General features: G+C 38.0%; 1 protein-coding gene across 12 annotated transcripts in view; it reads right to left on the bottom strand.

Annotated features, from left to right (window-relative positions):
- Positions 1 to 27780, bottom strand: part of CAMK2D (calcium/calmodulin dependent protein kinase II delta) — a 166573-nt gene that overhangs the window by 76809 nt on the left and 61984 nt on the right. For all 12 annotated transcript variants that reach the window (XM_032187187.1, XM_032187189.1, XM_032187188.1 and 9 more), the window contains exon 3: positions 26632 to 26691. In XM_032187187.1, coding sequence (XP_032043078.1) covers positions 26632 to 26691 — 60 coding nt within the window. The remainder of the gene's footprint in view (positions 1 to 26631; positions 26692 to 27780) is intronic.

Raw genomic sequence — 27780 nt, 5'->3', positions numbered from 1 at the left:
AAGCAGGATTCAGGCACGACAAACCAAAAGGCAGCAATTACAAAGATTATTCATCTGATATAAGAACTCCCATCAGTAACCCACACTGCAATTCCTATTCCTCCAGAGCCACTAAAAGCATTCAACGGTAGAAAATGGTCCCATTTATCTTTTTTGAAAAGATTAGTTACATCTAATCATTATCAACTGGAGTTGGATAATCCCTGAGTGTTTCACAAGTGCTGTCATGAACGGCCACATTATATGGTTGAAAGGATATTTTATATAAATAAATAAATAAATAAATAAATATTCCTTTTCCTCCTACCTCTTTCTCCTACCTGCTGCAGTGCTATGGTCACTCTCTCCATCGAGTTACAGAGAAGATATTTAACAAACCTCTGACAGTGGAGTTGCTGCTCCTCAGCAAACTACTTGAAATAGCTGATAGGAACTGAGACAGCACACAGCTCTTTCTATTGGAGAAACACTACAAACCTACAAAAGATCAGGAATATTTCCCTGCAGCTTCTGCACTAATTTTCATCTGAAGCAGTTTCCAATTGTCACTGTATGATAATCATTGTGTTAATTTAAGGGAGAACTTCTATTGGCTTTATTAGTTTTGTACTTACCCATTAGATTGGGCAAGGTCCAACCGTATTGTAAAATCCAATGATCTCCTTTGCAGGATTTTTTTGCTGAACTATATTTTCTGTCTGTTTTACAGAATACTGCTTGCTATAATGCCAACAAACAACATTCGTGCCCTTTCTAGATTTCTGCCTTCAAAGGAAAAAATATAAAATAACACTGTATTGCAGTGTACTTGCAACGAAAATCAAATTCTTCCAGATAAAGAAATAAATCAAACATACAAAGTCATATAAAAATTCCTTTGGGTGAATGTAGTTAATCATATCTAATAGCTACTGCATAAGATATTTATTTTTGCAAAACTGCTGAAGTGACAATTTTCATAAAATTTGTATCTGTATTAGCTCAGTTCACTGAGACAAAATATTTGAGAAGACTCAATGAAACAGAAGTGATAGTCCATGGACAGCACAGCAGCGGCATGATTGTGCATGGAAGTGTCAAACTGCCACTCATTAAAGACCTTGCGAGCCCACTTGTTGTGTTTATTAACAGTGCATGGAAAGAGACTACCTATTTAATGGTAATGCAGTTAAAGACATTCATTTTCCCTTTGGTGCTAAAAGATTAAGATCTATGGATTCCCAGAAGCATCAATCGAGTAACGCTGTGAAGCTCGATGCCTTTAACTACTGCACTTTTAGTAAGTTATGGGATTCATTCATCAGCAGTACAAGTTTAAAATGGGTTTGAAGGACACAAAACCAAATGCCAGTGCCGTATTTGTTGAAATATGCAGATGGATTCCTCAAGTTCCTGTCTTCCTGCACAAAGAGTGAAATAAAGGCACAGATGTGCTTTACTCCAATGCTCAATTCCAGAAGTGCATTAAAAATCTTTATGCAGATCTTATGTACAGTCACAGCTGTAGCCTCTGGACACTAAGCTCAATAACTAAACAACCATGCTTAAGTCTCTGCTATAAATATACTGCTATGGCTACAGCTCCTGTTTCTCCACCATATACCATCAGCTTCCCTTCTGCTCTGAAAACAACCATTTGTAAAGATCAGTGAAACCTAGTAGAAAAGCTGGATAATGACCCAGGCTGCCACTGGCTGACCGATGCCCAGTGTCCTGGTGAGGTGTCTGTGAGCTGATGAAAACAGACGAGGCTGTGCAGAGATGCACCCCGTGTGGAGTGAAACAGTCGGCAGCACGTGGAATACAGGTCCTCTGTTGTCTGCTCAGGCACAGGATGAGGGATGCCAAAGTCACGGAGCACTTGGCTCTTGCCAGGGGTTATGGGCACTGCTCCTCCGTGTGCAGCCAAGTGTCCTCTTTCCCTCACTCACCTCTCAAGAGCTCACAGAGCCAGAAATTGGGGCAGTACTGTTAAAGATAGGATTGCTCCTTACACTTCCACTTCATCATGTGAAGTATTATTCTCCTGAGACGATGAAAGCCTGGGGGCCCTCTACAATAAAGCCTCTCAGTTACAGTGAAAAGAACTTTGCAAATATTAATAAAAGCCATTATCCAACAATCTGAAATATTTAGAGGCTAATCTGGTAAGATTAGGATAGTAGCAGATCTCAAGGGCAGCTGATTTCTGAAAGATGTTAAACAGTAATACGTCTGTATCCAAGAAAATAATTCTACCCCCCCAGTGTTAAATACACAGGTGGTATACTGTAATTCTTACTGTAATTGAATGGCTTTTTGCAAGCCAGCAGTGCTGTGTGATCTATTAACAGCTCTATATTCAGCAACAGTGAATGAAAATTATATAGCTTCCAAATGAACTCAAAAGATAAACAACTTTTTATTACAGTGCAAGTTCATGGCTATTTAGGGTCAGCAACTTGAAGAAAAAAAACTATTAATCTGCATTTATACTGACATAATAAAAAATCATGGGAAAAATAATCAGGCAATGTAATGTTAGGAAAGACTGCGTTTGTCCCCCAAGCATTTTAACATTAAGTGTTATCCAGTGTAAACAAAATGCCATATATTCTACAAACACTATTTGAAACCAAAGCCCTCCCACCAATGTCCTCACACAATAAGCTTCTGTGTGCTGACTAAATGCCAGAAATACTTACGTTCAATGCCTTCATTAAGTCTGATGTGTGCTTAGAAGTCGGTTTGTCAAACCTTTACCTTTGGTAAAAGATTTTTGCTATACAGAAAATAAAAAAATATTTCTCAGAGGAGATAAATGGCCAATTTTTGAAGTGAAAGTAAATTGAGGTACTGATGTCAAAGCAGATGGCCTTCAATTGAGAACTCTTTTGGCATGGTGAAAAAAGGAAGCTCTTACTTTCTTCCTGCTGGATAAAGACTCACAGGTTAAACAAGTCATAAGTGCACTGTAAGGTACACGTTGTGGGAAATGTACGGGAGAGAAAAAAAAAAAAAGAACATTTTAGAAAAAGAATGTTTTCGGACCGGAAGGGGCCCACTGAGCTACTGATCTTAACTCTAAAAAAAATAAAGCAGCTTCTCAAGTTGTAGCCAGTGATGTGCAAGCACAGACAGACCCTCCAGCTCTAGCTTCTCTGCCTGGTTCAGCACACTGAGTACTAAAAAAAGAAAAGACAGAAGCTGATATAGCCCAAAAAATCAGAAATCTATCTGGTAAGAATTAAACATTCCAAATAAAATTAACCAATTAAAAAAAAATGTGAATGGGAATTCTGAAATTTATGCTGTATTAGCAGTCTCCATGGAGAGCACTTGTACTAACCCTGACATGTTTTTCTTTAACCGATAGATTTTTGTTGCTTTTCAGTGCATCATAATGCAGTTATATGTACACAAACACACAGGAACAGCTAGATTACACATCTTTAACCACTGAAAAAAAAAAAAAAGAAAAATAGCATGTAGTTGTTAAAAAAAAAAAGAACAGTATGAAAATGTACACATGTATCTTTATGTTTTCATTTAGTATAAAATCATTTCACTTACTAGAAATCCTGTATTTCAAGTTGAGCTAATTCCTCTTTGCAGTTAAATCCCTGATTTTGTATGTTTAACAAGATTTTTACAACACAACAAAGAGCCTTATAAATGTCATCAGAGTAAGCCTTATGAGGATAGCTGCATGGATTAAAAGCAAGCCTGACACATTTTTGCTAAGAGCAAACGGATGTCTCAGCTGCCAGTGTTGATGCTTTAAGCATTAACATTTTTTAACTATTTTAGCACTCATTAAAAGATGTAAGAAGAGGAATTATGACAATCTATACAAGAATTTCATGGAGTGTTAACTAATAAAAGGACAAGCTGTGACACAGAGATACAATATTAAGTAAAATGAACAGGTTCTGAAAACCACCCACCGTAGTTTAAGGAGGAAATGTAATTTATTTTTTCTAAAAGAAGGGCCTAGTTCTCATGTTAAAGCAAGTTTGCTTAATAGACCAGTTATCCTGAAACTGTCACAATGGTTGCAAAGCTCATCAGTTGCCAAGATTCCTTATGAAAAGCGACACAGAGAATTTCAGCAATTCAAGAAAATTGGATGATATAACAGATCAAATGAAAAACTGAATGAAATCTGTGCAATGTACCAAATCTAACATATCGATTAGAGAAGTAAAAGAAGTCTGTTGACTCCTGCTGGAAACATACTGTATCTTTTTGATAAATACATTTGCCAAGTATAAATGTGGCAGAAGAAAGTTTTCAGCTAGACTCTGGATGCACTGCAAGAAAACAAAACCTTAGATAGTATGCAGGACCTACAATGCAACAAAATTGGACATTGGGGGGTTGTAATCATTGGGCAGAACACAGCCCTCTTCTTGGCTTTCCTCTTTTAAAACACATTAAACACAGGAATATAAACAATTTATATAATGATCACTTAGAGAAGAATGTTTGTTTGTTTTTTAAATGCTTCCCTTTCATGACAACTAGGCCCCAAGGTATTTAAAGGCATCAGCTTATGAAAACAAAGCCACTTACTTTCACTATTTTAAACAAAAAGAAAAGCAGAAAATGGTAATCCTGTGGCATGAGTCAGGATGTGACACAGAAAAGAAATGTCACCTATTCTACCAGAACCTCTCATAAGAAAGCAAAGCATAAACCAAGCAGCTTTAAACAATGTTTTCAAAGCAATTAGCACTGTATTTAAGGCATCTTTAATAATGCTTTCAGAAAACCTAGGCCACGTTATTTCAGTCAGTAGCAACAATTACTGTAGCTAAATTTTCTAAAACTTTTCATTTTTAGTTTTTTTTTCAACCTTAACAGTTTATGAGAAATACATGAACAATAAAATTGGTTCTAAATGCTGCAATACATATAAAAATCAGAAAGCACGCGAATAAAAGCAGGAATTCTGCATTTCTAAAGGAAGGAATTACTTGTTCTTCATCAGTTTTGCCACAATTTGTATGTATCTGAAGATGGGTCAAGTAAAATCAAGAGGATGACAACTGTAGACAAGCTAACTTAAAAAAATGCTTAATTTGAAAACTGATTAGAACTATGCTAACCTTTCAACATAAGGAAAGCTAAAAGATAATCGTTACTGATACTTATGTCTGATACATATATGTATATATTTTAATAACTGAGCAACTTGTATGCAACTTTGGTGATTACTCCTACATAACTATCCTAAAAATGAATATTTGTAATTAATCTGAACTATTGATTTGACCAGAGGGAACACTGAATAAATAAAGTTTTTTCATTTTATTAACAGAAAATAATAAAGAATAATTTTTGGCCTACAGAAAAGAAACAAAAAAATCAACTACTAATTTAAAATACAAACATAAATTTTGTTGAAGGAAGTGTTTTCAGATTTTTGACCGAACAGGGATTTTCTATGCAATGCAGATTTATTATGGAGAAAAAAAAAAAAAAAAAAGAAATTGAAAAAATTAAATTTGAATCCATTTAGAAAAACTTCCTGATCATTTTGGAGGAATATGATCAATAAATTTTGGTGAAGATGTTGTTAAACAAACTCCAGTCACAGAAATAAATAAATAAATGATGATATAATGTCATAAAGAGAAAACTGGTCTTTTGTTATTTAATGGTATGAGAACTTTAATTATTAAAGATTTCATTTCCCTCCATCCACAATAAAATCAGTCACAGAAAGCATTATACCTCATTATATCAAAGTACTTAACCACTTTAAGAACCTGAACATAATAAAAATTTGTACTAAATACATAAATAAAGTAACACACATAAGCATTTGCAGAAGTTATTTCCATACGGACCACATCTTTTGAAAACTAGAAATGTTGTATGCAAACTTATTTTTCACGTTGCACTCTTATATTCTAACATCCCAAAGAATGACTAGGTTTCAGTGGACACGCAGACCTCTGACAACTGCTAACATCCCTTATCCCTGTCTCTCTCACACCATTACACAATGTGGTAGCTCTGTAATGAGCCAAGGGAGATGGCAGCTCAGACGCTCACCTATTGGAAACCCCCCTGAAGTCCATTAGAAGACCATGTATACAATTGCAGTTTGACCCATTGCCTTTACAAAGATGGTCTCTCCTCTAATTTCTGTATAACCAAATTTGCAAAGACCTATAGCTGAATAATCCTACTTCTTAATATCCCAGTGATGAGATCATGATGCACAGAGATGCATTTTCATGTCACATTTATGTTGCTTCCTAAACATCATAGAATCACAGAATGGTTTGGGTTGGAAGGGACCTTAAAGACCATCTAATTCCAATCCCCCTGCCATGTGCAGGGACACCTGCCACCAGACCAGGTTGTTCAAAGCCCCATCCAGCCTGGCCTTGAACACTTCCAGGGATGGGGCATCCACAGCTTCTCTGGGCAACCTTGTTCCAGTGCCTCACCACGCTCTGAGTGAGGAATTTCTTCCTTGTAACGAATCTAAATCTACCCTCTTTTAGTTTAAAACCATTACTCCTTTATTATTCCACTCCACTCCCTGACAAAGAGTCCCTCCCCAGCTTTCCTGTAGGCCCCTTTAGGTACTGTAAGGCCTCTGTAAGGTCTCCCTGGAGCCTTCTCTTCTCCAGGCCGAACAACCTCAACTCTCTCAGCCTGCCTTTGTAGGAGAGGTCCTCCTGCTCTCTAATCATCTTCACAGCCCTCCTCTGAACTCAGTCCAACAGGTCCCTGTCCTTCTTGTGCTAGGGGTCCCAGAGCTGACCACAGGGCTCCAGGTGGGGTCTCACAAGAGCAGAGAGGGAGAATCCCCTCCCTCAACCTGCTGGCCATGATGCTTTTGATGTGGCCTAGGATATGCTTGGCTTTCCGGGCTGCAATTGCACACTGCTGCCTTATGTTGAGCTTCTCATCAACCAACATCCCCAAGTCCTTCTCCTCAGGGCTGCACTCAACAAAAACTCCTCTGAAAAACATTTTTTTTTTTTTAAAGTAAATGAGGAAAACTAATTATCCCTATGCAAACAAATTCCCAGTACTTTTGATCAAAGAATCCAGGTAGATGTCATTTCCAGCTGTAACAAAAGTACCTCATGGAAACATGTCTCTGCTTAACCATGGAAACTTTCCATTATGTGTAATATTTCCTAAAGAAGAATATGCTTTTTGGAGAGGGAAAACAAACAAACAAACACCACAAATTCCTTCAAAATTTGCAGGCTGCTCCCCCTGTACTGCAAGGTGGAACACTTACTTCAGTGTGTGGCCTACCAGCCCAGCTGGCAAGGCAGCCTCTTTCAGGCCTTATCTGGACAGTCAAGCTACCGCTGGCTTGAAAGAGTTTATTATAAGGTTGTACCAGGCTGCTGGAGTCCATCTGATTATTTGGCATGAGGAAGGCTGGAAACCCTTCTTTTCCTCAGGGAAATAACTGTGGTTATCCCGTCCTGAATTTTGTTGCTAAAACATGCTGTATAAGTGAAGAGAGAATGCAGGCCAACAGGGATTGTCTGCTTCAACTTCCTCTGCTGGTCCCCATGCTGGCCATGAAGCAGCAGCCCTTTCCAGCAGCAAGGAAATGCTGGAGCAAATGTTCTGGAATAAACCATTTCCAGGCACAGACTGTGCGCTTGCAACTTGATTGCTGTATATAGGGAGAGAAAGGAAAACCACATGGGAACCGCAGCCTAACACCAACGTGGAACAATTCCCTGACTGATCTCTGAAACGACAATACGCTGGGATCCTTCTCTCCTTCAGTCAAGACAAATATTCAAGAAGAGGAAGCAACAGACAGCCCACACACCACTGCGAATAGGGAGCCTGTCTGATTCTTGAGTACAAATTACTTTTGAGCTTTTATGTGTAAAGCAGGTAAGAGCACAGTGTGCTAGATAGGCTCCTCTTGCTCTTGGCTATTGTGGGGATGGGTTACAAAATACCTGTAGACTCTGGCCTTACATTTGTGTTAATATATGTTAAACACTGCACAAGATAGGCTGAATGTAATTATTCAATATAGATACACATTTCTGTCCTGGTTTCAGTTAGCACAGAATTAATTTTCTTCCTAGTAGCTGGTGGAATGCTGTGTTTTGGCTTAGAATGAGAAGAGTGCTGATAACACCCCGATGCTTTAATTGTTGCAGAGCAGTGCTTATACTAAGCCAAGGACATCTCAGCCTTTGCTCTGTCCTGCCAACGGGCAGGCTGGGGGGTGCAGTAAGAGCTGGGAGGGGACAGACCCAGGACAGGTGACCCAAACTAGCCAAAGGGGTATTCCATACCATCTGACGTCATGCTAAACAATATATAGGGGTGGCTAGCCGGGGGGAGGGGGCCGGACTGCTCGGGGTTAGGCTGGGCATCGGTCAGCGGGTGGTGAGCAATTGCATTGTGCATCACTTGTTTGTACATACTATTATTACTTTCGTATTATCACCATTGTATCATCATTATTATTATTGTTATTATTATTTTGTTATTTTTTTTTCCTGTCTTATTAAACTGTCTTTATCTCAACTCACGGGCTTCACTTTCCATTTCTCTCCCCCGTCCCAGAGAGGGAGGGGGGAGGGTGAGCGAACGGCTGCGTGGTGTTTAGCTGCCGGTCGGGTTAAACCACGACAATTTCAAAATCATCACCATTATCGTCATGTTTATTTCCTGAAAAACTAACTTTTAACTATAAAGGTCATTTTTGCCTTAAACTGGATATATAACCTTTAAAATGAAAACTTTACTACTCCTTTTATGACAAAATATAGACCATGTAGAGCCAAAAGACGCCTCAATGTATTTTAACCCTACCGTTTTCCCAGCCTGAGGGAAAAGGCAGAGAGCAGCCCCTCGTGCTTGCCAGCCAGGAGCATCCCCAGCCCTCTGTTCAGAGGTTGCGTGTTACAGCCACCAAGTGAGAGAAGAGTGCAGAGGTCAGGCTTTTCTGAGGCACACGGAGCTGTGCATCTCTCTTGCACAACTCAGTAGGGAACATTAAATGCTATATAAAGGCTGGCTGACTGGCAGGTAGAAGAAGGATTAAGTGGGACTTTATTTAAGACCAGTTACACTTTAGGGGGAATATAAATTGAATAGCCTCATCCCATTTAATTCTGAGAAGTCCAAAACTTCTGACATAAAAAGGATTTAGTTTATTTGCTGTATTTTTTATTTTGCCTTTACAGCTTTAACTTATTTTCAAATAAGGCTGTCCTGGGGAATTCTTGGCATCCCACTCTATGGGAAGATGTCAACAGAATATAACAAGAAATTTTATTTTTACTTATTTCTTACTGAAGGCTGTAGAGAGGGTATTACAATATTGCTTATTAAGACCTTTGTCTACAAAAGAAAAATGCTCTAGTTTATGTTCTGTTGGCAGAAAAACAAAGTTTATATTCTTTTAATTCAGCCTAAAACAAGACATCAATTAATTTAAACCAAAACAATTTACCAGTTTACATAACAGAGAAAAAAGAGTCAAAAGATGGCCACAAAAACTAACTACATCAGTTTAAAAATAAATCAGTTTTTGCTTAAGTTGGAGCAACTTTTGTAAGCAGACAGAGCTAAAATTCTATTCCCTACAGAATAACTTTAACATTAGGTACTGTTGTGCTAATAGGGGAAGCATGATAGTGTTAAACCAAATGCAACTTCTATTACTAGTCCATACTGTAGGATTAAATGTATTTAGTCATCTTCATCGTGGGCAACAGAAATCAGCATGACCTTGAAATATTCTAGATTTGCAGTGAAGATCATGCATGATGGTATCATTATCTTTTCTGTAAATCAGAGAAGTTTAAAAGACATTAATTACGTTATAAAAATTGTTACTCTTTTTAGTGGTTACAAACATTAGAGTCAAACACATCTGAGCTCATTTTTTGAAGACCTACACATATTTATGCAGAGTAACCACCAACAGTGCACACTGATTCATTTAATCACAAGAAGTACCACATTTTGAGGGCATCTGGAATTTAATGACTATTTATTTAGTTTGACAACGAGACAACCAAATCACTTATCCTCTACTCCAGGCACTAGGACAGACTCTAGGCACCTTTAATTGCAATATTTAATATCAGAATATGGCAGCAAAAATGGTGATATATAAATTAAATTCATAAGTAAAAAAGCTAAGATACCAAGTCAAAATTATCTCTAAACTGTTTCTGGCATATATTGCTAAATATTATTCTAATGAGCAACAGTACTTGGAGATCAGAAAATGCTGTATGTGGCAGGGGCACTGCTTGCAGGCCATGGACCCATTCCAGCAACAAATTAGGTCAAGGACAATAAAGTCAACTTCATGGAAGTGATCTGCAGTGTTTCTAAAATACATAAAAACTTTCATTTGTTTAGAAAGCTCTTGACCTGCAACTACTGGAGACTAGGGAAGCATTCAGGGAAGATACTGCTACAATGTGGTAGGCCTCCACAGGTACTACTGGAGACACCAACTAGGCTGGCTTTTGGCCTGATCCATTACAACCATTCAGATTTTGCAATTAGTATGTAGTAATTTTGCTATGTAATAATGTAGTCACTTTGCCAACCTTTCAGTTCTGGGCACTGCTTCACCATATAGTTTGGAAACTTCCTTACTTACTGACTATACTTTTTCATTGTAGATGATAAAGCCCATCTAAATGTTTCTAGAAAAAGACCTTTTCATTAACAAAATATGAATTAAAATATTGTTTTCCAACTGACTTGAATCAGCTAAGCTGCACAAGCAAGAGGAAACATTTCTTTGCCCTATTATAATTACACAATCTTTATTTTAGGGGATGAACTTATTATTTTCTAATGTTTACACAGTACCACTGTAAAATTATCTTCTGTCATTTTATCTGATAGTTGTTTTTATACCACTGCATGAAAACAAGGCTATAGCAACCTTCATAGGATTGCGTCTCCCAGTTTTCTGTTTTGTGTTACAAGCTTTAAGGAAAAAGACCTAAAATAGACACAAGAGAACTGTAACATGCACATAATTACAATCACATGTTCCTGGTGACAACTTTCACAAACAGTCCCAAATATACTGAATGAGAGTAATATGATAAACCCAAAGATTGACTCTTTGTGGTTTGTGGTCTACAGATATTCCCTCAGACTTCACATGACTCCTATCTTATGCAACACATTTTTGGTGGCGACAGGGGAGTAGGGACTACATTTTTTTCTTTTATCAGTTTCCTGAGGAATCTGTAAGTGTTGTGGAAAACAAAAATTACACAGGTTTTATTAGGATGTGATTAGCTTCTCATGACAATATACTGGTTATTACACAATAAAAAACTCCCTGAATGCCCTGCAGTTAGGGAGGAAATAGGCTCATACTACTTTTCTGAATATTAAAATATAGCTATACCATTGAGTTCTCCTATATAAACAGAGATAAAACACCAAGTATGATGCTATTAGCATGCAAAATGGCAGTAGGTTACAGAAGGTGAAACAACTTACCTCCTCAGAGCAAGTGGCAGGCCTAGAGCTTCCCACATAGTTCACAGCCCAGAAAGTCTAGCTAACACTGACTTGATCATGGTATTTCCAATGATGAATGATGGTGCAGAAGGATTTCCCCTCCTACTTCTCCTTCTCTTAGAAGGGCACAATTTAGTGCACAACAATTACATATAAATATTTTCACTTGTTATAGTTAGAGAATGCTTCGTAGGGTGTGTCTGTCCTGCAAATGGTGACATAGTGTAGAGATACCCAAACTAACTTAAAAAAAGCTGGTGTGTGCACCTGTATTAATTTAATTCTAACACCATGACTGACTTAACCTGCTCTTTGACACCAGCAAAAACAAAAAGCAAGACTAGGTATCTTTACACTATGCCACAGTTTGCAGTGAACACGCAAAAGAAACCTGTTTCTTACACTCACTGCCAATCTGAAAAAGCACTGAATATGAAAAGTCTCAAGGGAAAAGCAAGGTTACTGTAACTGGTCTCTTGTTTCTAGTTATCAGTATGATGGTGCAGACCTCTAATACAACCTCAAATGGTAGTGAACAGAACTTTCCAGTAGCCTAGATAACCAAATGCTACAACTAATCAAGATAACATATAAGCAGTTGAAACTTTCAATAACTTGACAGAGCATGAGACAGAGAAATGCAAAGTACCATATCAAGACAGAGCATTTCCCTAGTAATCCTACTCCATCTCCATCTCAAGAGCTGGGCTTAAAAGTGTTTGCATTAATTTCTGAGTGCACATTGTTTCCCTCTATCAATTAACCATCACAGTAAGCCATGCTACCAGAACAGAGGACAACTATAAATTACTATGATTTTCATAACATGCAAGTTTACAAGTAAATGATCATTCCAAATGATTGAAAGGGTTTTGTTTTACAAAAGGCAGGGAATGCATATTAACTTAATAGATGACAAACTTGAGGCTTATGATGAAAAACCGCCATTGTCTTTTAATCACAGTCTCACAATAAATGGAAATTAGACAGTTTGTCCTGTCCCACAGGACTATTTGTAAGATGCTAATTAGCTCTGTGGAAACCCACAGTCTTGGATGGAAGAGAAGCTGCAAGAAAGAGCAGGAAGCCAGTCTGTACTCATAAAACCAGACTACTAGTTGCAGTTGAAACACCTCTTTAAATAATCCCCTTATTAGGCAGCCTGTTTAGCACATCCAGCAACTCCCACAATATATATGCTACAGAAGATAGTTGCAAGCCAGTCAGCTGCAATCATGTCTGTAGTTCATCAACCAGTCTATCCCAGCTAGGCTGCATAGCCATATTCAACATAGCAGCAGCAATAACACAATTGATATTATACCAAGCAGTGATGGAATACGGTTAAGTAACTCTCAAGCTCACCTGCTAAATAGATGCACAAATAAATTCATTAAATAACCATTGCTTGGACTATACAATTGCTGATACATATGACTGCTATTCACTGCTGTGCAGCACATAGTGGAGCTATGGATTTCGTTACAGTACTATACCAGAACATCTTCAATTTACATGCACCAGGAGCAGAGTGCCACGCTTGGCCCAGGGTGACTGTAATGAGAAGGTAGATGTATTTAAAGAAGACAGATATCTAGAGGACAAACTAAAATTAGAAGCACACTCGCATGGGCAGTCCATGAGAATACTAACACACTGCTGAAGCCACTAAAAATAGAACTTCCAAGTTTGGAAGGTGACTGGGAGGATAGAGGTATCGTTAAACCCCTATCAACTGGAAAAAAACCCTGCATCAGTAGTTCGGTAGGAGTAAAAGTCTCCAGTGTAGAAATCTGCAAAAACAGGCTGAACTGAGCAATTGTAAGGTATTTATCTAATGCCAGTGATGTTGCACAGTGGTATTAGAGGGGAAAAAGCGTTCAGTCTCTGTGCTCTCTGTGTTAGGTTGCAGCATATAAAAAGCTGAGACACCAGTCCCAGTAACATCTTCTGGTATGCCACGGCTTTGACACATAATTCCTGGAGCAGAGCAACACGACAGCCTCCCATCGGGATGAAAAATGAATTTGTGACCGTTTTAAGGCAAACATTTGAAGGAGTGAGGAAAATCCTAAAGGACACCTGAAACATGCTACAAGCTAGACCATGACAGGGGATGGTTGGGGGACAGCTGTCATAATCTGGACCGACCGATTCTGTCCCTGCAGCCACTGAGCACAAGGGGGGAGGTTAGCCAGACTGGCAGCAACCACTGGCACACTGCTGTCCTGCAGGGGGACACCAGAAGGCAACATCCCAGCAAAGTTTCAGACATAATAGGCTAAGCAGGCTGCCTGGGGTTCCGGTGAGGACAGACCTACAGTTATTTAAAAATAAATAATTAAATCTTGCTGTGGCAAGTAGTTTACAAGAGAACTCCTCTCAGGGAAACACAGAAGTAAACAAGAAGCTCTTCAAAATCTAGAAGCTTTCAGTTTTTGTAAGGGGTACTGGCCAGCAGTCTAACTGAGGTGGCTCCCCTCATCACTAAAATCACCACAGTTATGGCAATCTGAGCAAGGAAATAAATTGTGCTATGACTTTTCTTCTCTTATGATTTCTCCAGGACAAGAAACAGAGATAATTTGTACTGCCACTACTCCTAAAGTGAATTTGCATAAATAGAGAAAACGCCCTAGGTCTACATTGCTAAATAGAGAAGAGTCAAAGACCAGTGTTTGGCCAGCCTCCCACTGTCACGGCAGTGCACAGTTTCACTGTACATTACTCAGTATCTCCTATGTCAAATCTTACATTTTTATTAAGTAACCAGTTTTCTTGTGTGCTGATCTCAATAGTCAAGAAAATTTCTGCACAAGACACAACACCGAAGTTCAACCTATAAAATGTACTTCCAAATGCATGACTTGGAACTAATTAAAAACTGCATTCCAAAGAGTCAGGCCGTGTTTACAGTTTTTACTCAAATTCCACTTTCATTAACAAATTATGTCACAATATTTAAACATGAAAGCGGATGTGTTTTTTTTTTTTTTTTTTTTTTTTAAGGGAGTAAAAACATTTTACAGGGTTGCAGCTGTATTCAAGATCATCCACTTTTCTTTCCAGTGCCTTGTTCACTGATCAGCAGGCAAGATTTCAGGGAATGCAATATTGCCAACACTTTGCTCCTGTTCATTTACTGTATAAATATAGTTCTGCCAACTTTTAAATATCTGATTTATTGAAAAAATAGCCCTAAATCTCATTTGGGAAAGCATCCTAAAAACAGTCTAATGCAATGCTCAGATCTAGAATTTAAAGCATAAAAACATGTGACACATGGATTTACATGGTATCTTGTGCATCTAAAGTAACTCATGAAATTAACTTCTTGTGTCAGCCCACTGTAAAAACTTACAAGGACAGCTTCATTTCTTTCTAGCTCTGATTTCTCCCCTGCACTCTCCAGCAGATGGCCACCAAGATGATGAGGGGGCTGCAGGCAGCACACGAGGAGGGGCCAGGTCAGATGCTACGCGTCTCACTGCTGCCAGCAGGGAGGCAGTTGTGAAGACAGAGGCAGTCTTCTCCAGGACGCAAATGGCAAGGCAAGAGGCAACAGATGCAGGCTGGAATATGGAAAAACCCCAGCTGGGCATAAAGACACTTTTATTTATTTATTTATGTTGACAGGACGGTGGTCAAATACTGGAGCAGGGCCCAGAGCAACTGTGCAACCTCTTTCACGGGAGATGCTCCAAACTCAGCAGCCTGCATAACCTGATTTTACTGAACATGGCTTGAGGAGGGGGTTGGGACTGGATAACCTCCAGAGATCCCTTTCAACTCACATGATTCCATGATCTATGATACTTGTCAGGGAGTGGGATATGTAACTAAAGCAAAATGTCTAGGAAGATGTAGTAGCCCCTGGGATTGCGTCTCCTAATAAGCTCCTTGTGTTTGCACCATCTTTGGAAGAGGAGAAAAGTCATTCTTAAGCATCACAGCAAGCTCCCAGAGCACAGCTCCTGATTTATGATCACTTCAGCCAGAACAATCCTTTGTTGAAAATCAGACCTTCCTTCAGCGTCATTCCAGTTCCAGCTCACATCCCCAGCCTTCATTCCCTCACTCAAGTGCCTCCTCCTCCCTACCAGCCATGCCGCCCTTACTGCTTTTTCTCTCTTGTTCTTTCTTCTCCCACCTCCAAAATGATGCTTTTCCCCACATCCCAGGGAGCCAAAGTTGTGACAGCAGCGGGGAGGGGTAAGGATGGGACACAGCTCAGAAGTGGTACAAACAGGCACGCAGGTACATACTGATTGCTCCTCCCAGCCTCCCTGCTGGCAATGGTGACAACTCACCCCTTTGGGTTAGGATGCAAGATCCTCTAAATGGGCTGATTTTGGCTGCTTGGGAAACAAATGTTGCCTGACTGTTAATTCTCTCTCTCTCTCTCTCTCTCTCTTTTTTTTTTTTCCTGGAAAAGTGAACAGGCCAAGACAGACGTCTCCCACTGGGTTCAGCCCACAGCTACAGATTTCAGGACTGTAGCTGGGTTTGCAATGGAAACTACCTGTCAACAATCCTACCTCTCATGAGGACTGCACTAAAGCCATCCAAACAGTGACATACAGCCATGCTAGTGAATACACTCTTAACCTTTTTTCAGTTTGTTTTCCAACTCAAGTAGGAGGTTCACATGATTTTTTTCCCAGCATTTGGGTATCAACCTGAGAACCAGTGTAGCATTTACCAACTAAACCGTCAACAACAACATTATCTGCACAAAGTAAAGGCAGCAGAACGTATAATATCCCCTAAAAATGCTCCAAAAATATGTGCTCGTTTTACTGAAATAAAAGAATATTTAAGCTTTAGTAGAGATCTATGTTTTTGGAGGAAAGGGTCCAGAGGAAAATTACATATTTGTGGTTTAGCTGGGAGTCATGATGTCTCTGCATATGTATAACATGTGGTTGCAGATTCATAACAAACAAAGCTTTCAATCAAAAAAATGTAAGTTTTCAAAACTTAATCCGTAAAAAGAGAGTAATTTATTTTAATCTGGTTTATTTATATAGTTCTTGAAGTCAGCAGAGCAATTATGAAACTCTTTGTTCTAGAAAGCATGTGCTGACATTAAGCAAAAATAATAATAATAATAATAAAAAAAATCAAAATACAAATGGGAAGTGCAGTGGCTATCCTAGCACCGACCCCTTGCAGCAGGTTCCTCAAATGAGATATTCAAATTCTGCTTCCCCCTTCTGTGGATTACTCTATTTTACATTTAAAATGCCTGGCTACACAAGCATAACTGACTGTATGGAAAGAAATCTTATTTAGAAGCTGCAAGACACAGCATGAAAAGGATTTTCATATGTTTAAGAAAATGTACAAAACCAGTTATAAGCAGGCAAGAAAAAACCTTCAAGGTCTGGCTCATGCTTGATTTATACTTTATCATTACCCATTTTGGTGCAAATAATGCATATACTTTCCGAGGCAGAAAAAATGACAACTTTTGTGTCAAATTTTCGTGAAACCTTATTTCCTCAGTATATTATGGATGTTGGTACAGTTAGCAAGGACGTTGCAACCAGCAATGTTTCACTTGAGCTAGAATAATCTCACCCTCCATTTAAAGGAAAGAAAATAGCCTAGTGTGGCATAGTAATGTTATCACCTATGCTAAAATACATTTTTATGCTCTACAGTAACCCAGAAGAGTAAAACCAAAAGACTCCACGCCACTTTTAACAGAATAAAGGGATTATGTTGTAACTGAAACAGGGACAAAAGGTATAACACCTAATAAATTTGCCTTTAGAGTTCTTTGCTTTGGCACACAGACAGACCACATTATCTGATACTTAATGTTACATATTGGAAATTACTGATTCACTCACTGGCAGTAAATTTAAATAATTTAGCTATGATTTTTTTTTTTTGACATTTCACTCCCTTTTAGTGGCACCAGAAGGTCTACAGAAAATAAACAGATACCACACAGCCCCTTCCCCACAAAATTCTTACAATATCAAGGGTGAAAATCTTCAGTCTCTTCACCTTAAACATCACCTATGCATTCCCAACTACTTCAACAATCAGAGAAATCAAATGCTTAGAAATAGCAAAAACTTCTCAGAATGAAGACTGCAGAAAAGTCAGCTGCAATGAAAAAAAAAAAAAGATAAAAAGCCCCCTTGTGCTTTCCTGCCTGCTTCATTCTCGTTCCAATGCATTTAATGACACTACTAGTTATCACAAAAACAGCTGCTATATTCTATTGCTGCACTTCACTGTTTGACTACAACCTGTAACCACTTTTTGAGTTTAAGCTCTGAATCTTATTTTACAATACTCTTTAAATAGGCTTTTGCATTAAGTATGAAATTATGTAATATCACTGGTTTATTTGGTTTCTTGATGTTTTAATTCTCTCAAGTACTGTGGTTCACCTTATTCATCATGGAGATTACAAATTTAATAATTCAGTTCAAAGGAAGAGATTTTAAATTGTTGAAATCATTATCTCATCATAGCAGTAAACGTTATTAAAGAAAGTGAGATCTATATATCAGACCCATAAATTTCTGGTTTCTATTTATAGTTAATATATTCCTGAGGGAGGACCATATTTATTGAGCATAAATTCATGTAGTTGAGTATTTGTTTGATTTTCACTGAATCAAAGAATTGCGTTATTACCCTTAAAGCTTGTTTTTTGATGGTTTTCTGTGTGTGTGTGTGTGTGGTTTTTTTATGTAAAGAGTGAAAACTGAAATTCAGCTCAGAAAAATATTGTGCTGAAGAAGTATATCCACCAAATCTGACCAGGCCTGATTCTTATTCCACATTGGGTTTATACAGTAACTTAACCAATGCCAGCTGAGCTACTCTCAACTTTGCCATGGTACATCAAATGAAATTCAGAAAGGATTTACTGAATCCACATCTGTTGTCTATCAAGAATCTTAAGAGAAACACTATTGTGAATTTATGTGAAATCCCATGCACAAACGTGGTGAGTAAAACAAAGGACTCACGTAAGTGGGACTGAAGACCCACATATCTTTAAATACCCTTTGTCTAAAATGGACAAGATAACGCGAAGTTTCTTATTTTTCCCCCACAAATTCTCCCAGAAGTTCACAAATTCTATGCTGATGTTTTGTGCTACCACGGAAATAGAGGAGAAAAAAACAAAAGGAAGGCTTTTTCCTAAAGCTGCACTTGTGAATAACTAAGCTGAAAGCAAGCATTAACAGTTTGATGAAGAATAGCACCTAGTCTGGGTGCTACCAATTCGAAGTATGGAAACCAGAGAGGACTGCAAACAGACACCAACACGTTTATGAAGTCAGCTCAGAGATTTGTTTTTGCCTGGTGTCGCAGGCTGTCCTGGAGCTAGCCTGCCTCTCGACCTGTTGCAAAGCCACCTTCCCTTGGAAAGATGCTGCTCCACACTCCCATATGCTGGTCCAGCTCTCGTTCTTTAAAAATGAGACAACTTCTGCTATTCTGTCCTGAAGCTCAGCAACTCATGGTAGTGAGCAGTGTCACAGCTCCAGCCTGACAGCAGCTATGCAAACAGATCCGCGCACGACTGGCTCAGGCCTATTAGGGCTGACACGGCACAGTTTCTGCTTGGCAGTCCTACTTACCTCTAAATATCCTGGCTTATAAAGCCATTCAGGGACAACCTGTCTTGTTGCCAGGAGGACTTCATTTATCACCCGAAGGGCTGCCACATGTCAGTAAAATCTGCTGTGGCCTTTCAGGAAGAGATGAAGGTTCATCAGTCTGACCTGAGCCTGATGTAGCTGGTTAGCGGATCCTGCCTGCTTGCCATATCTTATACAACATCTGCGGGGGGGAGGTGGTGGCAGCAGAAAGGGAAGGAATAATGTGCACTAATGAAGCCAGATGTGTTGGCACCACCATGTGAAAACCAGAAGGTTCTGGTTATATACAGTGATCCTATTACACTGCACAAACCGTTCCAACTTTTGCCATGTATAGCTTTTCACAAGTGGGAACATAAAGGTAGCAGTAGCCTTTGCAGCAGCCACAGGGAGAAAAAGTGGGAAGTCGGGTTTAGGAAAACACTACTCAGTTCAGCTTAAACCCTGCAACAACAAACTCAACCAGGAAATAAATAATTAAAAACAACAACAACAACAACAACAACAACAAAAAACAACATTTGGCTCAGCAATTTTTCAGACTGGGTCAGGACCTGCATCGTTGGGCTAATACGGTTTTTATCAATTATTGGTATCTCCTAAACCAGAATCACAGCAGCAGGCTCTAAATCAACATCAAAACGAGTCATAATCAGAGGGTATAGCAGTGTTAAACCCACAAAAGTACATAGATTGTTAGACTACAAATCACAGACTGCTAAAATATAATTTCACAAAGTTAAAAGAGGACCAACAAATCAAAGTTTAACAAAAGAAGGTAAAGCAGCTGGAAATCAGGTCAGTGGCAATGGATTTCGTGGTGAAGAGATGATTAATTTCCTTTCACTTTTTCTTTACAATTTTCTAAATTATTAATAAAAATTATTTATAAAATTTATTGTTATTTTAAAAAATATTATTAAATCGGAAGTACTAGAGAACGGAACAGCTGTAAAAATAATAGTTTCTTAAGATGACAGAAATCCTCTGTGGGTATTTGGTAATAGAGGTAAATTTTTAATATAGCTTGAGTAACGGCTGCAACCGCCGGGGCTGCCGGCCGCCGGGTGCTGCAGCGGGGAGCTCGGGGCGGCGGCTGCAGGGCCTGAGGTGCTGCCTGGCGCTGCTTCGGCTCCGTTTTTAGAGGAGAACTGTCACAAAGTTTACAATAAACTCGTGGTGCGAGACACCCGGCGGTGCGGAGCTTGTTAAAAGTTACTGAGGGGACTGTTAGCGTTAGGTCAGAGGTTGGACTCGATGATCTTGAGGTCTCTTCCAACCTAGAAATTCTGTGATTCTGTGATTCTGTAATCATACAAAGTGCTAGGTTCTCCGAAGAGAAAGCTTAACCAACATTTATGTCTTCCATTTTAAACTCAATTATGTTAACCAGCTGTAGTAAGTAAAGAAAATGTATACGTGGTGATGTTGCAGTAATCTTATTATGGTAAGAATCTGAGAAATTAGCAACATTGAAAATCAGACAACTGTGCAAACTACTGCAGTCCAGCACAAACTGGACTTTGTTACTAAAGCTTTGTTACTAGAGCTTTGTTACTAAAGGAGCTTGAGCTGTTTGCCCAAAATTTCCTACCACAATGTTATAGAGGAAGCAGTTTAAATCACTCAAGAAATATTAGAAAAGGAGGAAGCTGGCATTCAAGGTTACTGCTGGAAGAAGAAAGTACCAGCATTACCAAAGACTGATCAGGGGAAGGACTCAGAGTTTCCTCATAAGGCCTGAAGTTCAGCCAGTGTATTTGCATCATTTTAATTCTCTCTGAGAGTACAGGAGTCTGGACTGGCAGTAATGAACAGAAACTAATACTACTCTGCTCAAACAGGGTAGTATTACACAAAAGAAGGGTACTTGATCTCACTTCTTATTTTTGTCTGTTTATTAGTATACGATAAGAAAAAAAATGTATGGGCTATGAAGGAAGCAGGATTTTAGTGTTGCTGCAGACATCATTGATATATTTCTGAAGTATTTCTGAGTAACAAATATAAACAGTTTTCTATAAAGAAACAAAAGGGATAAAACTCACTTGTCAAACAAGTAAGAAGTTATATGCTGAAATAGCTATTGTTTATAAACTTTTAACATTTATCCAAAAAAAATAGATATACAAGATGAAACAAACATTATGTTCTTTTAAACACAAAAGTCAATGGCTGACTTTTTACTACAATCACTCTAATACAAAGAGCTGAGGCAGGCAGAGTCATAAATCAGAAAATAATAAGTATTGCAAAGAAATAATTGTAGGTGAAAATGATGAGGCAGTTCCGTATTTTCTAAATAAAACTTCATGTATATATGAAGTCTGTAAAACTTCATGGATACATCAAGTCTGAAATGTTGAAGATGTGAAAAAAGGAGAACAGAAAATACCATTTCTTACCACTTTTCTTTTAGGCATTTTTCCTACACCATTCACTAGGCATTAGGACTAGATAACTGAGTAGAGAAGAAATCATGGAGCAAAAACTGAGTAAACCAAAAAGATCATGAAAAACTAACTGAATTAATTACATGCAAAGCAGTATCTGGACAGAGATACTCTGCTTTCAGAGATATCCTGGAGCTACACTTGCGCTTGAAATGAAAACATCTATAAGTTTCCATGACACTTCTGTGTCAGATAGGAACACAACCAGTAAGGATTGTCCAACTCCCTAGGTGCTTATGACAAAGAATCATTACATTTTAATATTTCTTCAACAATACTCAGCTTTCCAAAAATAATGGCCTGAACTCAGTTCTGAATACCAGGAATATCTGCATCAACCATTCTCAGTACAAGGCTTTAAAAAAAAATCATCCACACTTCAAATCGGAAAATACCATATCCATAAAAAATTCTCACAGTTGATTACTTTCACTGCCAGAAAATTAACTCTGTGCTTAATTTCATTTTTTTTTTTTTTTTCCTTAATAAGTATCATTGCCTGGTTATCCTTTTAGACCTTAAACCTCCTCCTTTACATAGATCATACCTACTGACATCTGGATGTTAAAGCCAGCCTCGAGTACTCTAGAAGTGACTTCTGTTGGCAGATAATAAATAAATACTATTTTCCTGTCTCTGACTGTTATTTCCATGCATCTGAGAATGGTATTTCCCTTGTTTTAAAGCGTCACAATGAGATTTGTGTTCAAGTAGGTATTTCCTGTCATCACAGGCTTTTCAAAGTCAGTATTTTCCAAGATGCGGGCACTCATCTTTTAAGACCAACAGTCTTCCTTAAATTTGTGATTCTACAGCTCCTTAGTCCCAAAACATCAGCCTGATACCTATTTTTTGTTTCAGTCTGTCGATAAAAATATTGAACCAGACTTCTTTAGAACTCCTCTACAGAAAATCCCATCACATGATAACTACCACTTTATACTTTGATTGAGGTTATCAGTTTTTCTAGTACTGCTAATAAAAAATATGCTGATCTTCCTTAACAACAACAAAAAAGAGCACATACTACAGAAGTAAAACAAATGCCTTACAGATGGCAGTTGATGCTATGAGCCAGATTTGTGACTTCATTAAAAGGATATCAAGTGTACTTGGAAAAATCTATGTCTTAAAACAAACTGCTGCACCCAAAACGTGTTTTTCAAATGACTATGTTTCGATATGCTTAGCTACCTGTAAAAATAATGTATCCATATCAAGCAATACAACATCTCTGTATCAAAATGAATTATGATGGATTTCTTTAATTTGCAAGAACTTAAAAGAGCTAGATATCTGGATTATGATTTAATTATCTTTCCTTCCTGACACCTGACTAGTGAGGGTAATCACCAGTAGTTTAGATTTCTCATACATGAGTTCAGAAGTTGTTATCTTACTTTAGTTCAAAATCATTCTTCAAGTGGAATTTCCTAATAGGTAATTCAGATGAAGAATTTAGCTCCCTCAATAGATACTTAAATGCTTCATCTGTGGACTTGCTGTAGGTATGTCGATTCCTGAAACAATAATCTCATGTCTCAAATACTTGCATAAAGGCAGTAGAAAATATATTCATTTCTTCTCAATTTTGTGCTTAGTAATTCACCGAGATTATTTTCAGAGATTCAAATCAAGAAATGAGATGAAAATATTTTCATGCCTCCTTAATTTCAGAGCTCTATCCCTTTGAAAGAATGAATTCTAATTTGATCTTCCACTAATTCTTTCATATGCTATGCTCTTCCAGAGCTCTGGTTCCATATCTACATTTTAAAAAAAATCAAAACATTCATGACTAATTTCAAGACTCCTCTGCCAATACCAGAACTTCTTAAGTTTATATGAATACAGATTAAAATTGAAAGACTTTTTAAAATGTCATCCTAAGATTTCTTAACAGCATAATGGCACTCATCAAAAACCAAACAAGCAAACAAACAAAAGTCAAGTCAGATATAAAATAGGTATAAAAATGGTTTTCTTGTGAAGCTATAAAAAGGTACATCGATCGTTAAAAAGTTTAGCCCTGAATTCTTTCTTATCCTGATGAAATAACTAAATGCTAAATTTTTCTACTGGTTATGTACTAATTGGACACCTGCCCTGGAACTACAAAAACAGTGATCTGTAATTTTTCTTTTTTTGACCATGTTCTGTTTTCTCTGATAAGACAAATGGAAAATAGTTCCAGTGGTTTAGATTGTTTTTCAAACCCCATTCCTCTAAAGAAAAAAAGAACAAACTTGCTCACATAATAGCTATGATGTGTTTACTCACAGACTGAAATCTAAAACTGATTCATTACAGCTTTGCTGCTTTACTCTGACCGGGGGGAAAGTATAAAAAAGGTAACTTCAAAGGGTTTTTCACCCTAAAGTATCTGGTGGCAGTCTCAAGACACAAGAGAAAAATAACTGAAGAGACCATAAAGCACTCTAGAAAGGACTTATATATGTATTACCTTAGAAATAAAGCTAAGCTAAAACTGACCCCTTTAAACCAAGTCACTTTTAGAAGCGAGATTTAATCAAGCTAACTAGGAAGAATAAATAGAAAGAAGCCTGAAAGAAAAGAGGAAGTTTTACTGAATTCTAACTTTTTATATTCACTGACTTGTTAATATTTTTAAGCACATACTCTTTATCATACACAATAAAATTTGTTTATAAGGGTTAATCTTTACCATTCTGACACGTACAAAACACTATAATCTGTGACTACAGCTGAATTACCTTACTCTGTACACTTCCCTTTTCACTATTAGTACTTCCTAGTACGATGTAGCATTACTACCCATCAGAGATCACTGCTTCAGAAAAGGCACATGATAGCAATGCGAGAATAAGAGGTTGAGCTTGAAGAACGGGCAGCATGCCCTGCAAGGATTTCAGGGTTACAGCTGGCTGGCTCAGGGCATGACTGCAGGAGTGGTGGCAAGGGATGAGAGCAAACCTTGGCCAGGGCTCGAAAAAGCCCACATGGGAACGTCTCGGGGTGCAGGGGGAGGCCAGAAGGAGAGGACGGGTGCCTGGCTGAGCCTGGACAGCCAGCTAGGCACCCAATGGGAACCTCTTCAGCTCAGTAGCTTACCTATGACTTCGCAGGCCTAAAATCATTACCTTTGCAAAGTTTCAAAAACAGTTTCTCCTTTTCAGACCACATTTACCATTTTCCTCCAACACAAAAACAAGAAACAAAGTGGCCTTCACTACTGCAATTATGCAAACAAGGAACTTTTGCAGAAAGTTAATTGGAAAAATCTTTTTCAGGAAGATACACTGGCAGGGTTGGTGGAATAATTGATAGTAGAAATTGAACAAGGACATAATTTTGTGCCTGCTGCCAAACTCCTGGCCTGTTATTTCCGTTTCATGAAAAGTTTCTCTCAGGTCTAGAACATGCCATCTTTTCACAGACGAGGGTAAAAGATTTTGCTTTATAATCCTCTGACTCAGTTGTACACCTCAGTAACGAAGCACGGAATTTCTGTTAATTTACGTAACTGTACCCATCTGTCAGCAAAGCTGCAATTGTCTGCTTGCATTTCTAATCATACATTCACAAACATAAACACTGTATATGGAACAACTGGTTTGCCAAAGAGGATCTGGACCCTAATATTGGTTTGAATTACTCAACAAAGCTAAGAAATATGATCATATGAAAACAATTTAGATATTTGTTTTAACAGAGTTCTTCTGTGTACTTCAGCTCTTCCACTTCATCAATTTATTACTGGTTTTTATTCTTCTTCCCTGGGAGGTTCAAATTCACAAATGTACTCTAACAATAATTACAGCAAGGCACAGGTGAACTACTCTAAAGAAAGATTAGCACCGTACACATAACCATAGCTTTCAACAACTGCACCTCTTCCCTTGTCTTCTATCACTTCACAATGCACAAATGTTGGCTGGGATAAAATAATGCCCGTAACTCTACTCTTCCTGTTTAACCAAATTTGCATGTGAAACTTTATCTAAGCCTCTGAGACTGCCTAAAAGAGCTTTTTAAAAGATTCAGTATTTCATTTTGAACTGTGGTTTGTTTGTTTTCCATTTACAATTATTATTAAAAGGAAAGAGCTGTTTCTTTCCCAGACATAAAACAATTAGATTAGTCTAAAAAGGTCACAACAACTAACTTACATTAGCTAAAAATGAAAAGGAGAAAAACTAACCAGAAGAAAAAGCAAGCAGACTGCCAAGTGTTTCTGTACCAAATATATGTGTTTATTTAAAACAGTGAGGTTACTAGTTTTTCTGACATCAACTTTTAAGACTGTGCACAGGGATAGAAAAACAAGATGGACAGGGCATGCTTGGGTATGGCAAATATTCTTGTACCAGAGACACCCTTGGCATTTAATTCAGTGTCTGAAAAGAACAGCTCCATCTACTTAAAGATCAAAGTACTTATCTTTTTCTACTTGCTTTTAAAAACAAGGAAACAGAAAACACAGGAAAAAAATAAGAATAAAAAAGAAAAGCCACATTCTTTAATGCTTTCCATGAATGTTGGAGTAGGGAACACACAGTTCCAGAAATAAAAGGAGGGGAGCTTTCTTCATCTACCTATCTTTCCTACAGCAGAACGGAATTTCATACACAAAATAAAACAGGATAAAATAATCATCTAAGTAAAAACAACACTAACTTTACTGACATTCGTCTGTCTCTTTTTGAAACATATGCTGTTACATGAAATTCTGCAGGTCTCAAAAAGTCATGAGCAGTACTGGAAATAACTCCTCCTACACACTGCTCAAAAAAACCCCAAACACCTGGTGCAGACAGCTCATTGATGGCAGAGCAATAGCTCAAAGAAGATGAGAACAGTACACGCTGCTCTAGGTGACCTGTTGGGATATTACATCTCACAGAATCATGGACGAGCACCAGAGTACGAAGAAACCGTCTTGCCTGAAGATATTATTGTTTGATTTCTCTGAGCTGCTATTTGTATTTGTTACTTTGTATTTTCCCCTCAGTTTTCTAATCTGGTGTCTACTGTGTAAAGCAATTAAATGTTCCTACCAATATTGGGATGCTTCAAGAGACGACAGATTCTAGCTTCTCTTTCCAGTTTCTGGTGATCTGCAACAAAAGAAAGCAGAAAGTTGGTTTTAGTATGAAGATGAACACAATTTGTCATATTTTCTTTATGAAGAAAAAGTATATTATTTGATACATTCTTTAAAAAAATACTTTATTTATTTAGATCATTTAAGACTTTACACTAAATCTGCGTGCAATACTGAAATTAGGTTACTGCATCCAACCACTTCTTTGATGGAGTATGTCAGGCACCGTTCCAGTCGAAAAATCAAGCTGCCAATGTAATGGGGAGAACAGGAAATATTCACGCCATGACCTATAATTATCAGGCAATAAACCATGTTACAGCATTAATCAAAATAAGGACAACCTGAATCTCTAGTGCTATCTTAAATCCTACCTGCTAACTGCTTTAATGATACCGGCTGTACGAGGTATACAGTTCAACACGTGGCAATCACTGTGACAGAATGCCAGCACTCCTGCTACGGCACTTTCTCATGCACAGGAATGTATGCTACAGGAACTTCCAATAACTAATGACCAGCAATTACTATTTTTCCAGCAGGACTAATCTCTCACAGGCCGATTAGTCATTAACTTGAACATATCCTGAACACTTAGGTACAGGTCTATCATTTCTTGGTCCCTCCAATTCCCCTGCCATTCTTTTAAAACTTTGAGCAGAAGCAGCAGGCTCTAGGTCTGAACTTTCCTTGTACACCACTAAGGCCCAAATGACACTTTTGGCACTTTTGGAGATAAAATTTATGTTGAGGTCCATTTTACTTAAGTTGCTTTTTTTTTTTTTTTTTTTTTGTAGCACGCTTTTGTTGTATTTTTTTCCAAATACCACCGTTTATAATACTACTGCTGCTGCATTTTGGTTAACATTAAGTAATGTAGTATTGTAATATAGTATTTCTTCTATATAATAAATACTAGTGTTGGGAAGGTGCATAATTATTTATACTGGAAATAGATGGAGGTTTACAAGTATATTATAATGTCTAGTGTCAGGCAATAAAGATCACAGACACACAAAGGAATCTACAGTTTGCAACACAAGCTAATAGACAAAAAGATTTCTTTTGGTAATATGGATGGGGAATGAAGACAGAACACATT

Source organism: Aythya fuligula, chromosome 4, assembly GCF_009819795.1.
Source record: "Aythya fuligula isolate bAytFul2 chromosome 4, bAytFul2.pri, whole genome shotgun sequence".
Taxonomy (NCBI): Eukaryota; Metazoa; Chordata; class Aves; order Anseriformes; family Anatidae; genus Aythya; species Aythya fuligula.
This window is presented reverse-complemented; position numbering and strand designations above follow the sequence as displayed.